The following is a 26,428-nucleotide window of genomic DNA, read 5'->3' as shown; positions in this document are numbered from 1 at the left end:
GACATCTGTTGGGAGGGCGTTCCACAGGGCAGGCGCCACCACCGAGAAGGCTTCTCGCAACGAGGGAACCGCCAGAAGGCCCTCGGTGCTGGACCTCAGTGTCCGGGCAGAATGATGGAGGTGGAGACGCTCCTTCAGCTATACTGGACCGAGGCCATTTAGGGCTCTTGCAGGAGTTCCAGAGGTTTTTTGATCTGCAATGGATTGTGTAGTGGGGCTGATTTGTATGGAGCACTGCTTTGAGGTGTGTGTGTGTGTGTGTGAATGAATGTGGTCACTGCAGTTTACATGATCATGATGGTCCTTTTTCAAGCTGCCTTAGTTGTTCTGGCCAGACACACTGGCCCTCCTTAGAGATGCCTGTTCCTGCAACCAGTTCTACATGTGATATCCATTAGGTCACAAGCCTGTTGGTGATCACCGTGAGAGGAGATCAAGAGGGACATGGTTTCAAATGTCCCACCTTGTTCCCTGCTTTAGTTACGTGTGCATACAACCCTTCACTCTCACCCTTACGGCCTTCAAAGTCCTTGCCTCTCTGCTAGTCCTTGATTGAAATCGTTTTCTGCAGTGGTAATGCAGAACTTTTAAAAAACAAAACAAAACACATTTACAGGAATAGTATATATCTATATATAGAATGAGTATTTCTAGACTGCTTTTCTACCCATAGGCTTCCAAACGGGCTCCCAGAATAAAATAGAATCCAAAAATAACATTGAACTGTAATACAAACGCAAGCAAACACGGCTGAGTGGCAGCAGCATAATGCTGACATATAAAACAGAACAATAAAAGCCAGGGCAGGAGAAGCACCCAAGAGACAAGAAGACCAAGGGCATTAAAAGCAAGACAGTCTCAACAGATAGTTGGGGAAACCTCTAGTATAGGGATTAGACCAGGCTTCCTCAAACTCGGCCCTCCAGATGTTTTTGGCCTACAACTCCCATGATCCCTAGCTAGCAGGACCAGTGGTCTGGGATGATGGGAATTGTAGCCTCAGAACAGCTGGAGGGCCGAGTTTGAGGAAGCCTGGATTAGACTAGCCTCCTGGGGGAAGGAGTAGCAAAATTCACTGCACTGATTGAACTAGACTCTTCCACATTTCCAGAATGAATTGCAGCTTGCAGAATTCTGGATTCCTGCTTTGCTTCAGGTTGGGCTACATAACCTAGTGCAGCATTTCTTGAATGTTAAAAAGTCATGCTGTGCTCAGTCTTAACACGGGACGACTGAGAAGCCCAACTGCTGAGCAAACTTCAAGTCATGCTGAAGTTCTTGTGGTGCCTGTTGCTTCCCTGTGATCTCAAGCGCTCCGAGTAGAATCTGGACCAGGGAAGGCTCACCACAGTGCCTGTGAAGCTTCGTGCATTACTTCATAGCATGAACATGCTCTCACCATGTAGCTTGGGTAAGCCGCCTGTTTTGTCATTCACCACATCAATTTCCTGAAGACTGTGCAAAACTAGAAATATTAATTTGATGAGATTTTCCTGCCTAAGTGCTAAGTTGTGGTTAAGAGGTTCATCACCCTGGACAAGCTGGAACGTGTCCAGAGGAGGGCAACCAAAATGGTCAAAGGCCTGGAAACAATGCCTTATGAGGAACGGCTTAGGGAGCTGGGTATGTTTAGCCTGGAGAAGAGAAGGTTAAGGGGTGATATGATAGCCATGTTCAAATATATAAAAGGAGGGTGAAAGGTTGTTTTCTGCTGCTCCAGAGAAGCGAACATGGAGCAATGGATTCAAGCTACAAGAAAGAAGATTCCACCTAAACATTAGGAAGAACTTCCTGACAGTAAGAGTTGTTCGGCAGTGGAATTTGCTGCCAAGGAGTGTGGTGGAGTCTCCTTTTTTGGAGGTCTTTAAGCGGAGGCTTGACAGCCATATGTCAAGAATGCTTTGATGGTGTTTCCTGCTTGGCAGGGGGTTGGACTGGATGGCCCTTGTGGTCTCTTCCAACTCTATGACTCTACCCCCTCAGCGTGGGTCTGTGGATTATAGAGCCAGCAGCTGAGTCTAACTTGAAACATTTGTGAAACAAGCCCTGCTGAAGGAGTAGAAGCAGCAGAAAAGACTGGCTTCGTTGCCACTGGGGGGCACCCTTGGAGTACACGAAGGCAAGCCAGGCAAGGCTTCCTAGTTGAACTGGCTGGCACTATTGGAGGAAACAGATTGTGAGTCTGGGTTCAGGCCTGCGTTTGGCCTGGAACTGGGCGTGGCCACCCTGACAGATGACCTTTTTTTGAGGAAGAGACCAGGGGACTTCAGCCCTACTGCTGCTGTGGGATCTGTCATTGGCTTTGGACAACATTGAATGTGCTGTCTCAATGAACCATCTCCATGGGTTGGGAATGGAACTGATTTACAGATTTACAGTGATTCCGGAGATTCGAGGTGGGGCAGCACCTGTGTACATTTGGGCCAATGCTATATAATAATAATAATAATAATAATAATAATAATAATAATAATAATAATAATAAATTTATTATTTATACCCCGCCCATCTGGCTGGGTTTCCCCAGACACTCTGGGCGGCTTACAACAGAAAACTGAAATACAATAATCTATTAAACATTAAAAGCCTCCCTAAACAGGGCTGCCTTCAGATGTCTTCTAAAAATCTGGTAGCTGTTTTTCTCTTTGACATCTGATGGGAGGGCGTTCCACAGGGCAGGCGCCACCACCGAGAAGGCCCTCTGCCTGGTTCCCTACAACTTGGCTTCTCGCAACGAGGGAACCGCCAGAAGGCCCTTGGTACTGGACCTCAGTGTCCGGGCAGAATGATGGGGGTGGAGATGCTCCTTCAGGTATACTGGACCGAGGCCATTTAGGGCTTTAAAGGTCAGCACCAACACTTTGAACTGTGCTCGGAAACGTACTGGGAGCCAATGTAGATTTTTCAAGACTGGTGTTATGTGGTCTCGGCGGCCGCTCCCAGTCACCAGTCTAGCTGTTGCATTCTGGATTAGTTGTAGTTCCCGGGTCACATTCAAAGGTAGCCCCATGTAGAGCGCATTGCATTAGTCCAAGTGGGAGATAACCAGAGCATGCACCACTCTGGCGAGACAGTCTACAGGCAGGTAGGGTCTCAGCCTGCGTACTAGATGGAGCTGATAGACAGCTGCCTTGGACACAGAATTGACCTGCGCCTCCATGGACAGCTGTGAGTCCAGAATGACTCCCAGGCTGCACACCTGGTCCCAATAGGAGCAATCATCAGAAGGTTGATGAAGCTCAGCTCTGCTTTCCCAATGAAACCAAGTTGGCAGAGGTTGTGCCTAAGCTGAACCAGTGTCTGGGTGCAGTGGTACAGTGGGTGAGGGTTAAGAGGCTGAAGCTGAATCCTGTGGGTAAGTGGGCCCCAGGCCCAAGTCCTGGGGAGTCTGCCTGTTACAAATGGGATTGCCCTCCCTCTGAAGAGCACCTGTCATTAACTTCAGCTGCTGCACCAACTGTGCCCTTTTCCTGGACAGGAGAACTTGGCCTCTGTTACATGTGCATTGGTACTAAACTCTCACCTGGGCTATTTTAATGATGCTCTGTAGGTGAGGCTTCCCTTGAAGATGGCCTGGAGAGTTTTTGCAGAACTCACAAGTGGTGCTCCTTCATTGGGCACACATTATGAGATCTGCTCTTGCTGCCTATTAGTGTGGTGGAATGCCATCCCAGCTGAAATGTAGTCCACTGATTTGAATTCTATCCACCTGCCCCATCCTTTCTGCAACCCTAGGCCATTGGCAAAGACAAGAAGTTTACTGGGCTCCCAGAAAAAGAGCCACTTTACAAATAACGGGTGAGCTGTGTTTGCAGAAGAAGAGTTTGGATTTGATATCCTGCTTTATCACTACACGAAGGAGTCTCAAAGCAATGGTGCTTTGCAATGGTGGGCCAAATGTTTCTGAAGTTCCTGAGTTCTGAACTTCTCAGAACAAGCAGCTGTTTTCTACAGTCCTCCTGTTTCATTTCCTACTAATTGTGTGTTAATTATAGGAATGTGTTTCTGGGGGGGGGGGCAGGGGCAGCAATGCAAGGAGGAGCTTGGGGGAAGATGATGCGTTTTCTAGCCCAGATTTTTCTGAGGTGCTTTTCTCGCTTCTGTTTCTAGAGACCCTTTGTTAGCCTTTTCAGATTTTTCAAAATATGTTGGTATGCGACGATGGCTTGTGTTTGAGACGTGCAACACAACATATTCCACCAGCCTTAGAACAGTAAGGAACTATAGAACAGAAAGGTTCAAAGATCGCTTGATTGAAACCTTTAATGCTCAGGCTTCATTCACACTGTAGGATTTGATGTGGCAGAACTGTTTCTAGACTGTATTATTTCAGGCCGGAAACGGGTTCCCAAGGTGAATTTTCCTCTATGCAAACAAATTCCCTACACATAGAAAGCTAGCATATTAGAGAAACAGTTACGTTATAACCCTGACAGCTAGCTTTTTAGATGGACATTAAACAATTTGGCCTGCTACCTACAGTTTGAAGCCACATAATCCAGAAGCAGCTTGAAAACCCCACCTGCTCTTTTTGAGCCAAGCACTTACGTGAAAATATATCCAGAGCAGGCCAGCATGACATGGAACCCAACTCACCAAGCTTAATTTGGTCCACCTGCCATGCATTGGGGTCTGCCAGGTGCTGGACCTGGGTGGAAGCCAGGCAGTATGATTGGTTAGAGAAGGAAGGAGAGAGAATGGCCGGCAGGAAAGCTGATGGCAAAGCCATTGCCCGGGAGACATTTGCAGCCACCTGTGAAGCTTGTTAACAAGTGAGGCTTCTGCATTTATATACTCAGTCCCTGGCAGCTGACCAGAGAAGTTTAAAGTTTATGTGGGAGGGAATTTCAGGTCACCGTCTACAAACCCAGGGCTGCTAATTCTGTGCTTCAGTTCCTCACTTTCTTTTCCTAAAAATACAGTTAAGACTGCAAAGAACAACATAACGAGATCACCGTTTTTAAGGAGAAAAGGGAATCTTTCTGATTTTAGCCTTATTATTGTCTGTAAAATATAGCTAGTGATATTCTTCTTCTTGCATTCCCGCTCCCAGAATAACATGAGGTGAGTTTGTGGGACAACGTAAAGCAGCCTAAATGGAAGCAGATTTTATCACCCCAGTGTTGCGTAGAAGCTTGTTTGGGGGACTTCCAGTTATGTGCTGTACTTGATTTTGTTTCAGTATAGGTTTGCTTGAAGTTTTTGTGCAGGAATCCGAAACTCCTGCACATTTGCACTAAGAGCAAAGCCACGAACCAATTTGTTAACACACATTCCAACAATACTGACTGTAGCTTGGATGTGTTAGGTGAAGCCTTACAGGGCCAGGGTGCCAGCTATGAGACTTGTATTTCCTCCCTTTATATTTCTGCCATCTTTCTTACACCAGAGGCCAGTTTTCTCATTCCTCCTTTCATCTACAAAAATAATTATCACCAGGTTCTGAAAACAGGTGGAGAGCTGATGTAATGCATTATGCTCCTCTCAAAGGCTTGCCCTAGTCATTCTCCCACACCTTGACATAGGGTGGGTTGTCACCCAAAAATGGAATTTGTGGGGGTATTCTCTATAGATAATACTCTGCCCTTGTCACTTTTAAAATACCAGAAACTGTTTATGACTTGAGTGTGTTCCATATCAGGGGTGGGCTAACTTCATTGTTATGTAGTCTACCTTTTCCTCTTTTTAAAAACCAAAATCCCTCTTGTCCACCAGCATGTTTTAGATTTACAGAATGAGGATGCACAGTGAATATTTTACGCTTGCTTAACAGCCATGCTGTGTCAACATCATTTTCAGGAATCTCAACAACCTGCAGGCTCTAGGTGGTCTCCTGACCATTGGCCAGTAGACCACCATCTACAGTCTGCCACCCCACTCAGGGTCCTATCCTGCCCTTTCCACCCCCACCCTGGTCATGGCAGAGAAGGATTGTCTGCATAGTATTATTCATGATGGCAATATCCAGAAGTCAAAGCAATCTAAGGATGGGAGCATCACTGACCATGGAGCTAGGAAAGTAGGCAAGATCACACCAAGAGGAATAATAAAACTCATATTAAGCATTTTCATCTTGCCTCTCCCTATTTTAAAGTACAATACAGAGAGAAGCATCAGACATAGTAATTTAAACCACATGGCCTGTGTGGTGTTTTTTTTTAAGCTCTCTTTCTCTGTGTGTGTGGTTTATAAATTATCCAGATCTGAGTCAGGAACCGACTTCTGAAACCTATGCCAAGACCCAGTCTTCTCATTCCTACCCTCATCTGCAAGAATAATTATCACCATGTTCTGAAAACAGGTGGAGAGCTGGGAGAACAGGTGTTATGGGATAATGGAAAAGCAGCAGAACCTGTGAAAAAGAGGCAAGGGGTTGAATCTCTGTTCAATAGAGATTCCCCTGGGAGGGGATTAAATGCCAATTATGTATAGGTGGGCTAAAGCCTTCAAGCTTCAGAACACAGTAACATGCAATAACAACTGATCATTACAGATCTCTCTCCCCCCCCCCTGAGTTCCAGACAATTTTTCCTTTTAGCTATCCCCCCAGGTGGCGCTGTGGGTTAAACCACAAAGCCTAGGGCTTGCTGATCAGAAGGTCGGCGGTTCGAATCCCTGTGACGGGGTGAGCTCCCGTTGCTTGATCCCAGCTCCTGCCAACCTAGCAGTTCAAAAGCATGTCAAAATGCAAGTAGATAAATAGGAACCGCTACAGCGGGAAGGTAAACGGTGTTTCCATGTGCTGCTCTGGTTCGCCAGAAGCGGCTTTGTCATGCTGGCCACATGACCTGGAAGCTGTACGCCGGCTCCCTCGGCCAATAATGCGAGATGATGCAACCCAAGAGTCGGTCACGACTGGACCTAATGGTCAGGGGTCCCTTTACCTTTACCTTTCACCACAGCAGGGAGCTTCACAAACCAAAGATTTATAGACCAGAGGGTCTCCTTCAGGGAAGGTATTTGAAGATATTTGCTAGTCAGCAAAAGCTGTTCAGTTCCAAAGAGAGGGAGGAGGGCTGAGGTCTTGCTAACCATTCCCAGAACCTCCATGAAGGAGAGAAACCACCAATGCGGCCTCTTCTGAAGACCTCGGAGGAGACGTGGCTTCAAATAGCCTGGCACTAGACCATTTACAGCTTTAAAGGTTAAAACCAGCACTTTGAATTGTGGCAGAAGCATGCAGACAAGCAGCCCAGGATGTTACAAAACTGGTGATTGTGTGGGCTCAGGGAGCAGCCACCGTCAAGAGGCTTAGCAGCTTGCCTTGGGGACCAGCAGCACTCAGTGTATCTTATGCTGAGTGTATCTCAGGACTAGGCCTTCTCTTGATTCTTATGCTGTGATGCTAGAACCTTGGTCATAACTAGCTTTTCTCAAAGTTGATGCTTTGAAGCAAAGCCTTGCAATTGTGGGTGGAGAAAACCTGTGGCTTTCTGTGTGCTGTTGCAACAGATGCCACCTTCTGCCGCACAGATTTCCTGGAGGGCCTCTGGGTTCTCTCCTTTCTGCTTGAGCCTAAACCCTTATTACAGCTGCTTCTTTGCACCGGGACCCCCTCAGCTCCTGCTTCCACCCCCTTGCTCCTATGTCGGATGGTTTCACGCATTGGCTTCCTGGCGAAGGGAATTGCTTGCTTGTTTGAAGCGATGCTGGAGCATCAGACACATTCCTGGGCATATTCCTACTTGCTGGCTGGGCTTCTGACACAGGGGCCCGGGAAATGTTCTTGGCTTTTCCAGAGCAGTAGTTTCTGGGCCTCTAGCAGGGTGAAGTCTCGGGCGGCAGTGGGCAAATGCAAAGAGCTGGAACGGCATCAAGGGGAGGGAGCAGGTTGGCCAATGCCAGATGTGACTCCAGATGTGGAAGCTCTTTGGTAACAGTGCAGAGCTCCAAGCAGACACTTGTTGATGAAATTGAATGTGCGGAAGCTCCTCCTCTGGATACTGAGGAGCATGCAGTGAGAGAGAGCGCAAAAAAGCATCCTTGTGGTTTTTTCGTGCTAACTCATCCTTAAAAGAGATTTCGGGGCCGTGAACAGAAGTAGACTCTTGAGGGGAAACCTCTGGGAAGGGATGCTTCTAGAACAGTGGTAGCAGAGTATTTTTATATGTGTTTAAAATACATAACATTTCCTCACCTTGAAGGCTCAGGATGGGTAAGAACATTAATGAAAGCATTTCCTCAAGCTATAAAAAATATTTAAATGTACAGCTAAAATGTCCTTTCATTAGATGTGGTGGATATATTCTCCAGCTTCACTGAGCAGAAGGCATTGTTCTGTTGACCTGGCCATGAGCTACTGTGAATGGCCAACCTAGAGGCTTCAGGTGGGGCCAGTGTTTCATATTCTTAATCCTTTCCACGCCTAAAGAGGATTCTTGCAGTTGAATGCATTCAGCTCCACTGGACAGTTTGCTAGTTTGGGCTCCAGTTTCAGGCCATGAGGTTCCCACTTCAAGCTTCAGAGTCCCTGACAACAAGAAGGGAATTTTTGAGCTGGCAATGAGCCCCTGACAAGTTATTCCTGCAACTGTTCACACTTAGTAACACATTTGGCATCCTAAGATCATCAGATGTCATTTAAATAAAACATGTTTCTAACCCTCATGGACAAGAGCATAGGAACATTTCCATGTCATTCTCCTTTAATTACTTACCACCACCCCCTTTTCGCCTGCAAAGAAATAAAGTATCTTAAAACATAGGCGATTTCAGCCGATGAATTTATGCCAAATGCATGCAAATACCCAGTCTGCAGAATATGAGTGGCCTGGTTGCAGAATTGAAGATAGGGCGGTTCTCCAGGTTACATTCAGTTCTCCCAGTAAGCCAGTTGAGAAAATAATTGTTCTGTTGAAGAGGCAAGAAATAAGCCTGTTTAAGACAGACAGGGCTGAGACCAAGAGTAGCCACTCAGGGGCTGTCCGCTGTGAATTTCCTCCAGGGGCTTCGTTGCTCAGTCAGCACTGAGTCTCTGGATAGCTCCACTGGTAGGGAACAAAGCTGAACAAACAGGTTCTGATCCCTGGATACAGTGTGACTTGGTGGCTGCTGCGACCTTGAAGACTACAGACCGCCTTGAGTTGCAAGCAAAGATCCTGATCTAGTAATATAAATAATAGTGACAATGAATTAATAATAATAATACATTTTAATAATAGTGATAATAATGATGATGATGATGATACAATCTAAATGAATAAAGTTCACATACAAGGGAAATGTGACAGAGAAGGAAGAGGGAGAGGAGTAAAACACAGTTCTTAAAATGATGAGCTTTGCATTGTTCAGGAGTTGGTGAGGCCTGAGGTAGTCTTCTGGAATGACTGCCCACCCCACTACCACCCGGTGACAATATCATGGACAGAGGAGGAGGAGAATGTTTGTGTGGGTTAGGCTTCTACGAAGTGAAACGTGATATTGTGCATAGCTATACAACAGCAGGAAGGCATCAATCGGTGTTTTCCAGTTTATAGAAGTTTTCACAGGGCAGGGTCAAGAAGACTGACGTATTATTTAAAGAGAAGTCACCATGGTGGCTCACCCACGGTATGAGTTTTCTCCCAGATCTGCATTTAGCATGACTGAAGTATATTCTTTTGAGGTTAATGCTGATTCAGCCATAATTTTTGCCATGCTCCAGGCAGTGTCTTCGCTTTCCTTTTTAGAAATTAAAAAAGCAATCTGGGAAAAAAAAGTTTCAGAACAGCTACAGTGATTTGGTGAGTGTGTTTCTCTGTGGCAATTGTGGGGACTGGCCAGTTGTCACCCCCCCCCCAAAGCTCAGTGCTGGAGAGGCTATGTGATCGGAGTGCCTCCACACTGGTTGTCTTCCTCCTTTTCTTGCCTCAGATTTGGAACAAAGCACTTCTTTCTCAAATAAGAGCTTTTGATGGATATGGTGCAGGGAATGGGTCCTTTCTCGCTGACTAATGTAGCAGATTCCAGACAGCCCAGGTTAATGATTAGTTAACCTTTGATGGTGTTTCCTGCTTGGCAGGGGGTTGGACTGGATGGCCCTTGTGGTCTCTTCCAACTCTATGATTCTATGATTCTATGATTCTATGATTAGTGATGGATACTATCCTTGTGGCTATAAATTAGAACCCAGTTTGAATTGGTGTCTGGTGGACCAAATTTTAAATGCATTTCCAACCTGTTTTGGTTTAGATTTGCAAGCAAGAAACCTTGGAAATTGTAGTCCCTCTTAAACAGTTTCCAGGGTTCTTTGAGGGAAGCCACTATAGTGCCATTGGACCCAAGCCAGTTTGAATATCTAGTGTGGCTTCATCCTAAACTCACTCCTTCTGTTCTAGAGCTGAGAGGTAGTGTGGTCTTTGTACTAGCACCCCCTGTGCTGAATTTTCTTCTTTTCTCTCTCCTCCTCTCCTCCATTCAGGTGTGTTTGACAATTGCTCCCACGTTGCCAGTGACAGGGGCTGGACTCTTGGCATCCGCACGCAGGAGAACACTGGGAAGAAGGATGCCCGCTTCTTCTTCTCACTCCGGACAGATCGTTTCAAGAGATCGTCCACCATATCGGTACAACACCGGTATGAACTCAATAGGTGGGCTCATGTGGCCGCCACGTACAACGGGAAGCAGATGCTGCTGTACCTGAACGGGGAACGGGTGGCTCATAGTTCCCAGCAGTCTGGGGCTCTCCACAGTCCCTTCATGGCTTCTTGCCGCACCTTGATTCTGGGAGGTGACAGCTCGGAGGACGGGCACCACTTCCGTGGCCACCTGGCTCTGCTGGCCATTTGGAATGGCGCTTTACCCCAGGAGAAACTCCAGAGAGGTTTCTTGAGAAAGGTTGAAGACAGAGAAGCTACCATGGTGCTCAGTGCACGGTTCAGCCGCTTGGAGCAGCAATGGGTAACGTTCAAAGATGGCGCCTACCCGCTGGTGGAGTCCTTCCAAGCGCCAGAGCCTCCAGTTTTGTCACCGCTCATGCCCTCTCTCTGTGGGCAGACCGTCTGCGACAACGTGGAGCTGATCTCCTACTACAACAGCCACTGGCCACTGAGGAATGAGAAGGTGGTCCGTTACCGGGTTGTCAACATTCATGATGATGAGGGGCTCCATCCTACTGTCAGCCAGGAGCAGGTTGCCCACCAGCACCGGGTGCTGAGCGAGGCCTTTGGCCGCTATAATATCACCTGGCAACTGAGCGTACACAAGGTGCACAGCTCCCTGCTCCGCCACCGCGTGGTCCTGATGAACTGTGAGCCTGGCAAGATTGGCAATGAATACTGTGACCCCGAGTGCGAGCACCCGCTGACTGGCTACGATGGGGGGGACTGCCGCCGGCTGGGGCGTTGCTACGACTGGGTGCGCCGGGATGGGGTTTGCAACATGGAATGCAACAACATGCTTGACAATTTTGATGACGGAGACTGTTGTAACCCCAGAGTGACCAATGTGAAGAAGACGTGCTTTGACCCTGAATCTCCACACCGGTAAGTTGTGGGCGGATGAGGGAGGGAGAGAGTGCCCTTCTCTCCTGCCTGGAGACACCTAGGGACGAAAGCCCCTTGCAATGAAGTTCACAGGATCATGTCCATAGAGTCCCCTCTCATACTGGCGGTTCCCTCATTGCGAGAGGTGAGGTTGCAGGGAACCAGACAGAGGGCCTTCTCGGTAGTGGCTCCTGCCCTGTGGAACACCCTCCCAGCAGATGTCAAGACAATAAGCAATTATTTTACTTTTAGAAGACAACTGAAGGCGCCCCTGTTTAGGGAAGTTTTTAATGTTTGATGCTGTACTGTTTTTAATATTCGGTTGGAAGCCGCCCAGAGTGGCTGGGGAAACCCAGCCAGATGGGCGGGGTACAAATAATAAATTATTATTATTATAATATTATTATTATTACTACTCGTTTCTCTGGGTTTAGGCTAATGTGAACAGTGGTCTGCACTGACTACTGTTGATGCAGTGCTAGCTGTGTACTGGAAGGGAGAGAGAGATGTTTGCCGATGGGTGGGCGGGAGGAGGTTTCCAATACCCGCTTCTGCCCTATTTCAGGTTCAGACATTTAATGGCTTTATACTACTTAAAATGTTCGCCACCTCTGTATTGGAACTTAAGTTTGGCAACGGTGCGCATAATTATTTGTTTAGAGATCTCTGCACTCTCCTCGCAGAGCTACGGCTCTCATGGGAAGGGAGAATGACTGTTAAAGCTGATTTCATGTCTGTAATTTGAAGATCCCTTGTGTTGTTTGTAGACTCAGCCAGTGAATGTGGAGACTCCTTAAACGGTGATGTGCTTCTCCTTGCCAATTGACATTGAAGTCTTCTGCATAGAGCTGCTAATATTCACACACACACACACACACACACACACACACACCAACCACCACCAAGGGGCCTGCTAGTATCCAAAAGTAAAGATGAGTTTTTGGGATTCCTTCAGGTCTAGTGGAAAGCCTTTCTGGAATGATTTAGCTCGCATTTTAGTTGGCAGGTTCTGGTGAAATGGTTAGTGTTCTTAAATGAATATATTGTTTTTAGTTTTCTTTGGCTTGGTCAGGGCCATTATTTTAGGAAATAGGCATTGTTCCTGTTCAGAGAGAGAGGCCATGGAACCCGAAGGCTCCATAGCCCCACAGTCCAAACAAGCCTGAAAGAGGCCATGGGGGAGACAACTCCAAAAGCCAGAGGCCCTTGGCTGCCAAGCGTAACATTGTGGGGAGAGAAGCAGGCTTGGGGTTTAATTTTATTTTTTTAAAATTTCTCTGGTACAGAGTTTAAAATGTGATTCTTACATTACAAATCTCTCCCCCCCCCCCAAGAAAAAAAATAATGAATGCCCTTTCATATCCCAGAGAAAAAGAGACTTCTGGCCTGTATACAGTCTTCTGCTACCTGGAATGCTATGTGCCTTGGATCTAAATATATATTTGGATGAGAATTCATTTCATAAGAAATAAAACGAGGGAAGAGTCTTGTTGCAGGAGATAACAGTACTGCAAACAATTCTTTAGCAAACAAAGAGGCATTTATGCAGCCATATCTTATGTTGCATTCTTTATGGTAAGCACCATATTAAAGCCATGTGATGACTGGTCGTTCTTGGTCGTACGGTCGTGATGATGTTGACTTCCTAGACTCCAGTCTAGTACAAGTCGACCCTCCTCTGTGCGAAGAAATAATAAAGACCATAAAATAGTCTTAAAATATAAAAAATATAAATAAATAATCCTATATAATAATATGCAAGTGTCTCTGCGTCCAGTCCGTGTGTCTGTGGGATTGCGCTACTGCGCATGTGCCCCACAGACAGCCGTTGGGACTTGGAGCGCAGAGACACTTCAGAGAAGGGAGCTTGGTGCCCGCTTGGCCTGGCAGGGAGACGAGCCAGGCTGTAGCGGCGAGGCGGGCACAAGGACCGCCCATTCCCCTTCGCCGGGTGCTGCTTCTTTGTAGGCCCTGACGGGAGAGGTGGGCCTGGCCTCCTCAGCGCGCGGCTCATCCGCGCGAGGAGCGACGCCGGCGGGAGAGAGAATGAGGCGGGCAGGCCGCTGTGGCGCTTGAGCCGGCCTGAGGTAGGAGGTCTGGGAAGGGAATTCGTAGGAGGAAAGAAAGCGAGGCCTTCTCCTAACTCCCACCCCGTCAGGTCAGTTCTATCCGTTGGGACTTGGAGCGCAGACCCGCCGCTTCATCAGCTCTGCGCATGTCCCCGAGGTTGCTAGAGCAACAGGTCTGCTCTAGCACCCGTTATTTTAACGGGCTTCATGATACTAGTATAATATAATCAACCCACCTGTAAATATCATACATTTGGGCAATTAAGCATTTACATTCACTGAGCAATAGCTACTGGAGTTTGTACTGCTGGAAGTAGCTTCAGTCAGCATCTAGTAACTCTTCCATGCATCTCGGTCCAGTTAAGGAAATCCAAAGTCACATTCAGCCTCCCATGCGTGTATCACTTGATAAATTGAGAACCATAGTTAGCGATCAGATGCATGCCCAGATGGCATTCTCTTTGTGCACTGGAAAAGGTGCAACTGACTGAGAGCCTTCTTTGCTTTGAATAGAATGTGAACAGAACGCTGCACATGCCAATGTGCATTCACATCCACATTCTTATAGGAGGTGTGGATAAGTTCTTTAAACAGGTGCACTGTACTGTGTCTCAGCTTGTGAATAAGAGTAGAGTATGGCTATCCTAAATTTAAAAACAACATCTATGACCCAGGAAATTGAACTACGCAGGTGGGCGTTGTCATAATCATAAATCTAATATAGCGCTTTTCATTTGCAAAGTGCATTATGGTATAACCTGCATTCATTTAATCCATGCACTATTTTTGGGGTCACTGTTTCTCCCGTGCAAAGAGTGGGAATTGAATTTGCCTGAGGCCCAAACAGTGATCCCAAGGCAGAGCTGGGACTCACACCTAAGGCTCAGAGGTGCAAGACTCCATCCCACATTTCACATTGCCTGACAGAATGATTCACATTTGATCATGCAAAAAAGTAAAACGGAAAAGAAAAGAGAAAATCAATGCATAGAACGGAATGTCAAATATCTTTCGGGGTTCCCTCAAAATTCCTTGGTTGTTTTGCTGAAGCAGGAGTCTTTCATTTTGCTTTGACATGTTACCAGTACTTAATGCAAAAACTGGTGGCAATATTGAGATGTGTAGATGCTCCACAAATCACTTTGCAAGGCTTAAAAAAATTCCTTTGATTCTCTGCTCAAGTAGGGACCTCCTAGTTTCTCACCAGAATTTCACATGTGGCAAAACGTGGTGATAGCTCCATCTAAAATGAAAGGTCAGTTCAAGATGTTGATATCTATTGCCCAGTTCACTTAATCCGAAGTCTTAAAACTTTGCTGGACACCTGCTTGGCTTTCGGGTGATGTCACCCTCTTCAGCTGTGGCAGGAAGAGGCTGGCTCCCTGCCGGCTAGCCATTCATTGCATCTCACTGAGGCAACCATGGGACGTTCTAATGTAAATACCAAGGGCTCTAATGCTGGAAATTCTCTGTTGTGCTTTTGGAGGGCCTGCCACTTAAAAGGGTTTTTACTACCCTTTTCGATTTGTGCGCATTTATAAACTGTCTGCTGGCGAATTTGCACGCCAGACTCTAGCAGCTCCTGAGCCATTAAGGTCTCTGGGTCAATAGGCTGCCTTTTAAAAAATCTATTAAGTTCCATTTGCAGGGGATTACCGCTTGTGTGATTGATTCTGTCTACCAGCTACCATTAAAAAACACCAAACAAAACAAGCCCCAAGATGCAGACTGGGCTAGATTTATCGCCGGAGGGAAACGATATTCCATTAGGTGGTTGCAACTGAAATTTCTCTCGTTATCTCACATGCAGACACATGTGGAACAACAACAACAACGTTTTTTTTATTATAATCACAGCTCATCCCATCCTAATTTCAAAAAGCTAAGGGCGTTCTCAGCCTTTTGGCTAAGATCAAGTGTCGTAGGTGTCGCTCAAGGTGTTTCATGGCCCAAACTTAAGTCTTTTGTAGGCTTGTACAACATGTAGCCGATTAAAAAGAGCGTAGCCTACTGGGGCAAGGGCAGGCAATAAAATAACTTTTCCAACTTTCCTTTCAAAATACACCCATCCCTTCTCCCTAAACATCACCCTGTTCAATTGCCAATTTCTTCTATGGCTTTTATACATTGTTATAACCTGTCCTCAAAATAATCAAGTAGAGTAAGTCCTCTTTTTCCTATCAGTAATGGTCATTCATCCATTTTGAAACATTTCCTTCTGATACCTCTTGAGCAACATTTTGCCTGAGAAAAACAGACTTTGCCCTCTTCCCAGACAAGACACACACATTCCTCCCTGGCCTTGAACATGGCTGCCTGGCATCTGGCCCCAGTAATGAACAACTCAGCCTCCGTGTAGAGGGTGAAAATGAAACCCCTAGAATATATATATTTAGTATAAATATATAATATACACTGCCAGTCTTCCAGCGTCTCCCACCCTTCACATCTCGCCAAATTTAATCCTCAGTTTTACATACAACCAGCTCATTAATAAATAAACATAATCCATATCCCCACAAACTCTAAGCTTGGTACAGAATCGTAGAATTGTGGAGTTGGAAGGGACCCCAAGGGTCATCTAGTCCAGCCCGCTGTAAGGCAGGAATCTCAGCTAAAGCATCCATGATCCAACCTCTGCTTAAAAACCAATAATAATAATAATAATAATAATAATAATAATAATAATAATAATAATATTTATTCCCCGCCCATCTGGCTGGGTTTCCAAGGAAGGAGAGTCCATCACCTCCCGAGGGAGACCATTGTGGGAGTTGTTACTTAGGTGGGGATCATCACCACGGTGATTGTGGCAAGGAGGTTTGTTCTTTGTGTCACATTTTGTGGAGGCTTAGCTACCGTAGTTATATTCTTGACTCAGCAAGGTCTGCTGTGCCAGAGTAAAGCCAAGCAGTTAACAACAGGGCAACTGGGAAGGTGAACTTAAGCCTTATATTTTACTTTATGTAAAGTATTTAGGCAGCTGGCGTAGTGCTGTGGATGGACCATCAGCTTTGGACTTAAGTTCTTCCTGGGTTTTGTAGCACAGCGAGTGACCTGGAGCCTCGTTCTCCAGGAGGTGGCAAGCCTTTGTCTCGGCTCTTCCACTTCAGATTTTTAGAAGGGGCTCAAATGGCTGAATGTTTCTGCATTCAAAACATCCTGCAGGTAGAAAAATTAAACACCAGGAGAGAAAGGTTTTAGCTTAGCCTTTTCACTGTCACAGACGTTTTCTGCATATGGGGATTTTAATTTTCTATCTTTTTTTTGGTATGGAGAAATCCAGTCATGTGAACTCCCCACCTGAAGTCTGAAGAGCATTGTGGGACACTCTCCATGGTGAGGGGGGGAAAGGGAAGACTTGTGACAGGCTTACAAAATGGTGTCGTGCACAGCTTTGCAAGTAAAGGAACCCCTGACTGTTAGGTCCAGTTGCAGATGACTCTGGGTTTGTGCGCTCATCTCGCTCTATAGGCTGAGGGAGCCGGCGTTTGTCCGCAAACAGCTTCTGGGTCATGTGGCCAGCATGACTAAGCCGCTTCTGGCGAACCAGAGCAGCGCATGGAAACGCCGTTTACCTTCCCACCAGAGCAGTCCCACTATTTATCTACTTGCACTTTGACGTGCTTTCGAGCTGCTAGGTTGACAGGAGCAGGGACCGAACAGTGGGAGCTCACCCCGTCACAGGGGATTCGAACCATCGACCTATTGATCAGCAAGCCCTAGGCTCTGTGGTTTACCACAGCACCACCAAGTTAGCACTTGGTATATAGTCTCTATTCATCCTCGGTAGATGCTGGTGCAGAAAGTACAGTCAAACCTCGGTTGATGACTACCTTGCCGAACGACTGCTTCGGCGAGCAACCGCCACGGACCCAGAAGTGTTTACATCCGGGTTCCACGGCGTTGGATGCGCAGACACGATCTGCGCGGCTCGCGCATGCGTAGAAGTGATCTGTGCAGCGTGTGTGTGCGCAAAAGCGCTCTATCGGTGCTTTGCACACACGCAGAAGCGTGCCTTTGGCGAGCGACCGCCTCCGCGGAATGGATTGCGGTCGCAAACCGAGGCACCACTGTACGTAGATTCTTTGGAGTGGGCAAGTGCACCAGTTGGGGTGACAGGGGCCTTGGCATTTTGAAGTGATGTGGCAGATGTGGCAGTGGGCATCTGGCTTTCATTGGTATAGAGAAAGACTGAAGTTCCCTAATGTGAGACATTGGTGTGATGTTAGCAAACTAAAGGGTATGGGCCACTACCCTTTATTTCTGCCGCTTTGTGTAGAACAGAGCCGATGAATCTTTCTGTTTCGCAACGGAAGACTACCCAGAACCACTTACTGGCCAGTGTCCTCTTGCATGTTCCATGGTGTGTAGAATGCTGAGATTCAGGGACTCGCCATTTTAAGAAGAAATTGTGCACCTTTCCCCTATTTGCACTCAGTGTCGGCACACGCGAGAGATCAAAATGTACCTGCAGATGATATGTTCATGGAGTGTTACTGCAGAACACACCCAAAATGAAATTTGTGTGGGACGTATGTTTGCTTGTTATCTGGGCGTGCTTTTTTCTGCGCTGAGCTGCTTTCCATGTGGGAGATTTATAGTGTGTGAAGAGGCTGTCAGTACGCTGCCCTTTGTGCTGAAAAGAACATTTGCAATGTGGTGGCTATCGACTAGGGTCAGCCAAATACTTCTGCGTCCTGTTCAGACACAGGTCAGGAGTCTTGAGACGCGTCTCGGGCTTTATTAGTCTGTCTCCCGACATGTCTCTTTGAATCAGTGTCATTTTGCTTCCAGTTGCCCTTCTCTTTCCTTTCCATAATTCTTAGCTTTGCTTTGCCTCCTATCTGTTTTTCCAGTGTGTGTGTGTGGGGTGTGTGGAGTTCAGATCTGTGCCTCACAGCCTCCCTCCTTGGCCAGCACTCCTGGTTCCAACCTGCGGTCCTGCTTACCCTCCCTTCTAGAGCAGATGGGCCTCTCCCCCAAACACCTGAGATTTTCCTCTTGGGGATGGTAACAACAGAGGTTCCCCAAACCCCCAAAAGAGTTAATTAGTATATGCCACCACCACAGCTAGAACCTTATTGGCATAAAGGTGGAGAACAAGTATAGTCCCCAAAAAGGAAGAATGACAGTGTCATAAATAAAAAGGAAGGGATCCAGTGTGGTGTAGTGGTTAAAAGCGGTAGACTCGTAATCTGGGGAACCGGGTTCGCGTCTCCGCTCCTCCACATGCAGCTGCTGGGTGACCTTGGGCTAGTCACACTTTTCTGAAGTCTCTCAGCCCCACTCACCTCACAGAGTGTTTGTTGTGGAGGAGGAAGGAAAAGGAGAATGTTAGCCGCTTTGAGACTCCTTCGGGTAGTGATAAAGCAGGATATCAAATCCAAACTCTTCTCTTCTTCTAAACCAGGCATCCCCAACCTGCGGCCCTCCAGATGTTTTGGCCTACAACTCCCATGATCCCTAGCTAACAGGACCAGTGGTCAGGGATGATGGGAATTGTAGTCCAAAACATCTGGAGGGCCGAAGGTTGGGGGTGCCTGGTGTAAATTGTTCAAATGTGCTGAACTGGCTGATCTTGCGAACAGGATAAGAGAAAATGAAGATAAGGAATGTAAGGAGGAATGGATAATGTTTAGTGAATATTTTAAAAACCAGTATAGACGGTTCTTATACTGGTATAAGCAGTAAATCCAGCAGAGTTGAAATAGATAGAGCATTTGATAGATAGCAAATTGGATGATTAAAAAGATGTGGCTAACGTGGTGTAGAAGAAAAGCAAAGGAAGCAGGAAAAGTGTGGAAGGGAAGTCATATGGTATATGTATACCTGCTGTATTTGGTACGAAGTTGTAAGTGGGGCAATGGAAGGGGAGGGGGCTTAAATATGCTCTCTGCTCCCATTTCTGAAAACGCAAATATAAATAAATAAATAGCAGATGGGCCTCTCTGCAGCTCACGCCGCAACATGATAGGGGTTGGGTGGTCCGGAGAGCAGACTCTCTGCTCTGAAAAGGAATTTCAAACTTGGAGGAGCTGTGGGAGACCTTCTTTTGCTGTGAGAAGAGGTCCGCTTCCTTTCTATGCAACTGGTTATTGACCATGATTTGGATTACCGGCAAAATGCCACCGTTTCCCCACCATGTGAATGGTGAGTACGAAAGGGTGCTCAGAAATGTGACAAAGTAGGAACGAAGCTCCAGAATGTGGCCTATAAGGATTGTGACAGGGTCCCTGTTGTCTTTCTCTTCTGTTTTGTATTTTTACCCTCCTGCCTGCTCTTCGCTCTTGTTCCTGTGCCTTTGTCTGCACCCCTTCCTTTCTTGCACCTGCTTTCCTGCCCTGATTTGGTTACAAAATCTCTCTTGACATTGATTATGACACCAGCATGATCTGTGAGCTGCTGACAGCCAGATGGATCTCTTGCACCCAAGCCCAGTCTCTGACTCATGCCCATGTGTGCACTGCCATATACTGGCCTGGATCCTGACAGTTGGAGACTCCTATGTTTGAGGAGTCTGGGAAAGCAATGGAAAGGGGGCAGCCTAGAAGCTGTTATCAATTCGGTTTTATAGGAGGGTGGGTAGAAATTAAGTCAGACTTAATAATAATGTTGTCCAGAGATCTAAGCATATGATGAATGCTTATTCCATCTGTTGCTCGTAAAGTGATCGTAAGTACTGGCATGCAGAAGGGCAAGTAAGAGGAGAGTGTGGCAAGATGTGCATCAAGTTGTGAGGAGCAGCAAGGGGCAGAGAACAAAAGGGTTTGCGAATCATAATGTGGGCACAACCAGAGGTGGAGTGTCCCTTGCAGATGGCTTGCTTGTAGAAGACATGGGTGTCCTAGGTGCTGGACGTAGGGAAAAACTGCATGTTACATGGTCAGATCCAGGATCAGCTTTCCCAAAGTTGTCTGTATTTCAAAAATGTAGCCTCATATGTATTTGTGCTCAGTCTCACCCCAACCCACCCCATTGTTTTCCGGATCCAGATGGCACCAGAGAAGCACCAGAGTGATGAAGACCTTGTTGCTGGCTCTCTTTCATGGCGGTCCATTGTTGTTGTTGTCCATTGTTTAGTCTTGTCCGACTCTTCGTGACCCCATGAACCATAGCATGCCAGGCACTCCTGTCTTCCACTGCCTCCCGCAGTTTGGTCAAACTCATGTTCGTAGCTTTGAGAACACTGTCCAACCATCTCGTCCTCTGTCGTCCCCTTCTCATTGTGCCCTCCATCTTTCCCAACATCAGGGTCTTTTCCAGGGAGTCTTCTCTTCTCATGAGGTGGCCAAAGTATTGGAGCCTCAGCTTCAGGATCTGTCCTTCCAGTGAGCACTCAGGGCTGATTTCCTTCAGAATGGATAGCTTTGATCTTCTTGCAGTCCATGGGACTCTCCTCCACCATAATTCAAACACATCAATTCTTCGGCAATCAGCCTTCTTTATGGTCCAGCTCTCACTTCCATACATCACTACTGGGAAAACCTTTGGTGGCCCATAATGGTGGGGATATAAGGAGGGCAAATGCTTGTGAGGGGAGGCAGGAGTCCTGTGCCCCCTACTGCAGATGAACCACTCAAGGGTTAGAAGAGCTTTGACTATCAGAAGTCCTGCTGCTCTTTCACTTTAGGATAGCAGTTTTCGGACACTTGCCCCAGGAAGTTCCTCAGAAGCTGGTTGGGGATTCTCAGTGAGCAGATAAGTCAAGGCAGACATGCTTTTTGGGGGGGAGGGGGGATGACAATTTCCCACTATTACTGAGCTTCTTCTGCAATGCACAACCTAGGAGAGTTGCAGGCGAAACAGGAAGGCGCCGTCCCTACTTCTCTGCTAAAGCCTTGCTTACTGGGTCACAGGGCAACAGTTTGGTGCTCTCGTGAGATCTCACCAGAAGCAGCCCCTACCTCTGCTTCTCTAGCAGCGGCAACAGGGGTGGGCGACCACCCTGCAGGATTCTGCTGCCCAAGGCAGCAGCTTCAGTCCACCCCTGGTTAAAGGCCCTGGATCTTGTGCAGCACTCAGAGTCCTTGGGTGGACTTGTAGATAACATTGATGTCGGAAGAGAGAAAGTTTGAAACCCTTGTTTAAAGGGATGGCCCGTCCGGCAGAGGAGTGAAGTAGTGACCCTTAACTCTGAATTGGGTGCGCTGAGTAGGTAGTCTCTTCAGGACACTTTGAGTGTGACCTTCCAGTGTTCTACTCACATGTAAAAGCAGCACACAACTGTTCTGACTTGTGCCCCCACAAGTACACCTTCCAATCTGTGGTGTGTGACTGGTGTTGGTGGGCATAATGTTCTCTCTATTCTTTTGCACCTGAGTATAATGGCTGGTTAATTGACAAGTATTCTTACAGAAGAGAGTAATCTTGAATAAAAGAAGGAAGAACTCCTGTGGAAATGTCCGCAACACAAACATTAAAAGGTAAAGGCAAAGGACCCCTGACCGTTAGGTCCAGTCGCGGATGACTCTGGGGTTGCGACACTCATCTCGCTTTTTTCGGCTGAGGGAGCCGGTGTACAGCTTCCAGGTCATGTGGCCAGCATGACAAAGCCGCTTCTGGCAAACCAGAGCAGCACACAGAAACGCCGTTTACCTTCCTGCTGTAGCGGTTCCTATTTATCTACTTGCACTTTGACATGCTTTCGAAATGCTAGGTTGGCAGGAGCTGGGACCAAGCAACGGGAGCTCACCCCGTCGCAGGGATTCGAACCGCCGACCTTCTGATCAGCAAGTCCTAGGCTCAGTGGTTTAGACCACAGCACCACCCATGTCCCTTTGTGTAATCTTAATTCTGCCTTGGGGCAATGATGAGATGCAAAGGAGCACAGAACTCTTGGACCTTTAAGGAGTAGTGGAGGGAGGATTTCTCTCTCTCTCTCTCTGACCGGGGGAGCTTGTCATGCAGGCATGCAAGAAGGTGCACCTGCTGAGACTTCCTCTTCAATACAGTTGTTGAAAGTATAGAGGCACTGAGATTCTCTGTATCAGACCACCATACCCTCCTTCCTCTGCTTAAAGCCAACAACCAGAAGAAGAGCTGGAACTCAGTCAGGGAGAGACTCAATATGTGTATAACATACCAGGCATAGCAAAGGAAACATTTTATCTCAAGGTGCCCACCACTGCCAGCCATGGACTTTAGAGCAAAACATCTGTCTCTGGTGTGTATGTGTGCCTGTTCACGCACATGTGTTTGTGCACTTCATTACAAAGTTATATTGCAGTTCAGAAGTGAAATTCGAAAGAGAACCCAAGAAGGCACATTGCTAATTGGCTCCAGCTGTTCACTCCCTTATTCCCTTGCACAGATGTTTCCATGGCCAGGAGGCTCGTCCCAGCTTTGCACGGTGCATCTGGAAATTGCTGTCTTCCATCTGGGGAAGCGCCCCAGGCTGGCAACAAGTAGAAGAATGATTGTCAATTTTGCTTTTTTTTGTTCTAAGCTCAATGAAAAAACAATGGTTGTGTCTTTATCCTTTTCCCCGGGTTACCAAGTTGCTAAATTAGTGTTTCAAATTGGTGAGAACCTTGCCACATTCTACTGTCTTGCATGTGTGAATAATTGTCAGATAAACACAGCACCCCTGGAAGGAGCTTCCTATCCTGTAATCCTCCTTTTAAACAACTAATTGGAGCCCTGCCCCACCCCTTGCATCTGGCTGCTTTGTTAATTCCCCCCAGATGCAGCAAGAGGAAGAAGAGGCAGAAATCGGGGAGGGGCATCACTGTCTACATCTGTGAGAATGGATTGGCAGCACATCTGAAGAATGTGTTTTCAGCACCCTTTTCGTATTATGTATGACTTCAGCCATAGAGAAGAATCTGGGTCAGAAAGAACCTCACCACCCAGGTCAGCATCTGGGCGCTTGCTATCTACTACAGTATGAAGCTTCTGGGAATGTCTGAGAGAATAGCTTTTAGCTGTCCCTGGAGGACATGGACTAGATGAATGATGAACTGGGAAACCAGGTTTCATCAAAGGTATTTTCCTTTATAGCCCCGCTTGCATAAAAGGATGCAGGGTTCAAACCTGGTCTCCCTTTTTTTCCCCATACGTAAGGGAAAAAGCAAGTAAAGCTCTTCCACTGGCCTCAGATTCCTGTCTGTGGAGAACCTGCATGGACTGTCTGTGTTTTAACACCATGTAAAATGACACCATAAACTTAATGCCATACTCTTTTCTTTGCTGTGACTGTGTTATGTAACATTGAAACCTATTTTTAATTTTTTTAAATGGTGAACTGGATGGCATTTTGATGGGGAGTGCCAGAAGAAGCAGGCAGATCTTCTGAAGCGGCCGACCATAGCTGCCAAGTCTCCCGTATTCCCTGGGAAACCCCCGTTTTTCCAGCTGTTCCCAGCCAAAAAAACAGATTTTTTTTGTTTTTCCCCGGTTTATTCTGGCGCTGCGGCCATTTTGGAACTGGGCGGAGCATGCTCAGAAGCGACTTTTGATGCTGCTCTGCCCAGTTCCAAAATGGCTGCAGCGCGGCTTCTGGTGCAGCGGCCATTTTGGAACTGGGCAAAGCAGCACCAAAAGTCACTTCTGAGCATGCTCCGCCCAGTTCCAAAATGGCGGCAGCACTACTTCCGGTCTGCTACTTCCGGTCAGATCCCTTATTTTTCAAAAAGGAACTTGGCAGGTATGCGGCCGACCCCTTTGTCCAAAGACTTAAGTGACCAGCATGACTGATCTCTCTGGGGTGCAAAGTATTCACAACTTGATTCAGACTCTTGTCCGTCCCGTCCTGCTCATGTCGCTCATGTTTTGCTGCAGTTTTGTTTTTGAAGAAGATGAGCAGCCGCAACAACAAAACACACTCTGAATTAACACTCTAAAAATGCAGTAGTTTAACTAGATCATATATAGAATTGTAGAGTTGGGAGGGACCCCAAGGGTCATCTAGTGCAACCCCCAGCAATGCAGGAATCTTTTGCCTGACATGGGGCTTGAACCCACAACACTGAGATTAAGTGTCTCATGCTCTATCCCATGTTGTGCTGAAGCAGACTCATTGCCCGCCTCCACAGCACAGTCCTGAAAGAGAGTCACCCTGTTGCATAGCCAGATTAGCTGCCTTAGGGGTGGGCAACCTGAAATTGTGTCCATTTCCCATAGGTAATAATTTTACCCAGCCCTACTGTGAGAAGCAAGTTTAGCTCATCTTCACCCATCTCATACTGTTTCCAGGAGGGAAAAGGAGAAGAAGCTGGTGTTGGTGCTCCAGTTAGTCCCCAGGTGTTGTGGCTGTCTTTGGAAACATGTGGACCAGTTTCACTGACAGCAGCTATCTTGAGATCAATAGTTGTTGAAAGAGTTGGTGGTTGTAACTGCCAAGGACCAAAAAGATGGATTTGGGGGAAGGGGTGCTCAGTGGAAGCTTCCCCCCTATTTACTCCTGCAGAAAGACTGCAATGTGTCTTGAAGGACACAGGATTGGTGCAGGCTGTGATCCTATGTGTGATTGTACTTAACATGCCTCTTAACATGCCTAGGACTGGATTGTTAACTAAGGGTGGAATTCGATGCCATTTGTTCTCTTAGCACAAGCTTGCCCAACTTGATTATCTCTCCTCACCCCACACACTGTTCCGGGATTTCCCCCGACCCTCCAGAGTGGATTTGGGGGAGGCACAGGGGGCACACGGGGAGAGGAGAGCTAGTGGGAGTCCTTGTGGTGTCTTCTTGCAGCAGAATGGGGTGGCTGAATCGGGCTCTCTCCCACAAGTCATTTGCCTCTGACTTTTTCCTCTCAAACTGATTCATGTACTTCAAGTTTGCTGTGAGACTCTGTTGCCTGAACTGCAACACTGTGTTGTTGCTGTGTTCATCAGAATGAGCAACAGGCAAGGTTCCTGCACTTTAGGAATCTGTGAGCGGAAGAGCAGCACTTAAACAGAGGTTTAAAGTTGACATTGAGACATACACTTCCCCTGCTTCTGAGTTTAATTTCAGACGATCGTGGGGAGGTGCCAAGATGATAACACCCCGCCCCCCAATTGATGTCTCAAGCACAGTGAAATGGATCCATGTGAGAGAAGTGTAAAACCCTTTGCTTTTAGGAAAGAGGCAGTGTTGTGCAGTGGTTAGAGTGTTGGACCGAGACCTGGAAGAGCAGGGTTCAAATCTCCATTTGGACATGAAGCTCACTGGGTGACCTTGGGCCAGTCAGTGCCTCTCAGCCTACCCTAGATGATTAAATGAACAGGGGAAGAATCACCTTGAATGCGACCTTGAGCTCCTTGGAGAAAAAGGTTAGGATATAAATGCAATAAGTAAATAATAAAACAAATAAATGTGGGCTGCAACAAATGCTCTCAAAACAAACCATTTTGGTTGTCAACACAAGGGCTCTTGCACTAGTGCAAGGATGAGAATAAGTGGTTGTGAAATAACCCATTTATATTTTTGATAAAAAAATTCCTTCCAGTAGCACCTTTGAGACCAACTAAGTTTGTTATTGGTATGAGCTTTCGTGTGCATGCACACTTCTTCAGATACCTGGATAATATTTTTGATAGTTATTGTTATTTTGTCAATATTGTGTTGTGCTCTGATGTTACTTATAAGACACCTTAAAAGACTTGGAGCCCTAAAATGCAGGATACAGCTAATTGTATTAAATACATAAGAATGAACATCACTCTCTCAGCCCAGCCTGAAATGTAAACATAAGAGGAGTCTGCTGGTCAGTGGTCAGTGGTCCACCAGTTCAGCATCCTGTTCTCATGGTGGTCAACCCAATGCGAAGATAGGAGCAATGCATATTATTGCAGGGATGTTGTAAGCCACCCTCTCATCTTCATCTCAGCCCCTGTTGGGCACCTGATGGGTGTTGTTGGGCACCCTTTCAACCTGCAATATTGGGGCAGTAAGATGGATTGGCCTTGC

General features: G+C 46.8%; 1 protein-coding gene across 1 annotated transcript in view; it reads left to right on the top strand.

The window, feature by feature from the left end:
- PAPPA2 (pappalysin 2) overlaps nt 1-26,428 on the top strand; it is a 133,999-nt gene that overhangs the window by 6,047 nt on the left and 101,524 nt on the right. The window contains exon 2 of the mRNA XM_035123579.3: nt 10,400-11,462. Within this exon, the coding sequence (XP_034979470.3) occupies nt 10,400-11,462 (1,063 nt within the window). The remainder of the gene's footprint in view (nt 1-10,399; nt 11,463-26,428) is intronic.

The sequence above is a fragment of the Zootoca vivipara genome, chromosome 7 (assembly GCF_965207765.1).
Source record: "Zootoca vivipara chromosome 7, rZooViv2.hap1.1, whole genome shotgun sequence".
NCBI lineage: Eukaryota > Metazoa > Chordata > Lepidosauria > Squamata > Lacertidae > Zootoca > Zootoca vivipara.
The sequence above is the reverse complement of the archived record's forward strand: the minus strand, read 5'-3'. Positions and strand labels throughout refer to the sequence as shown.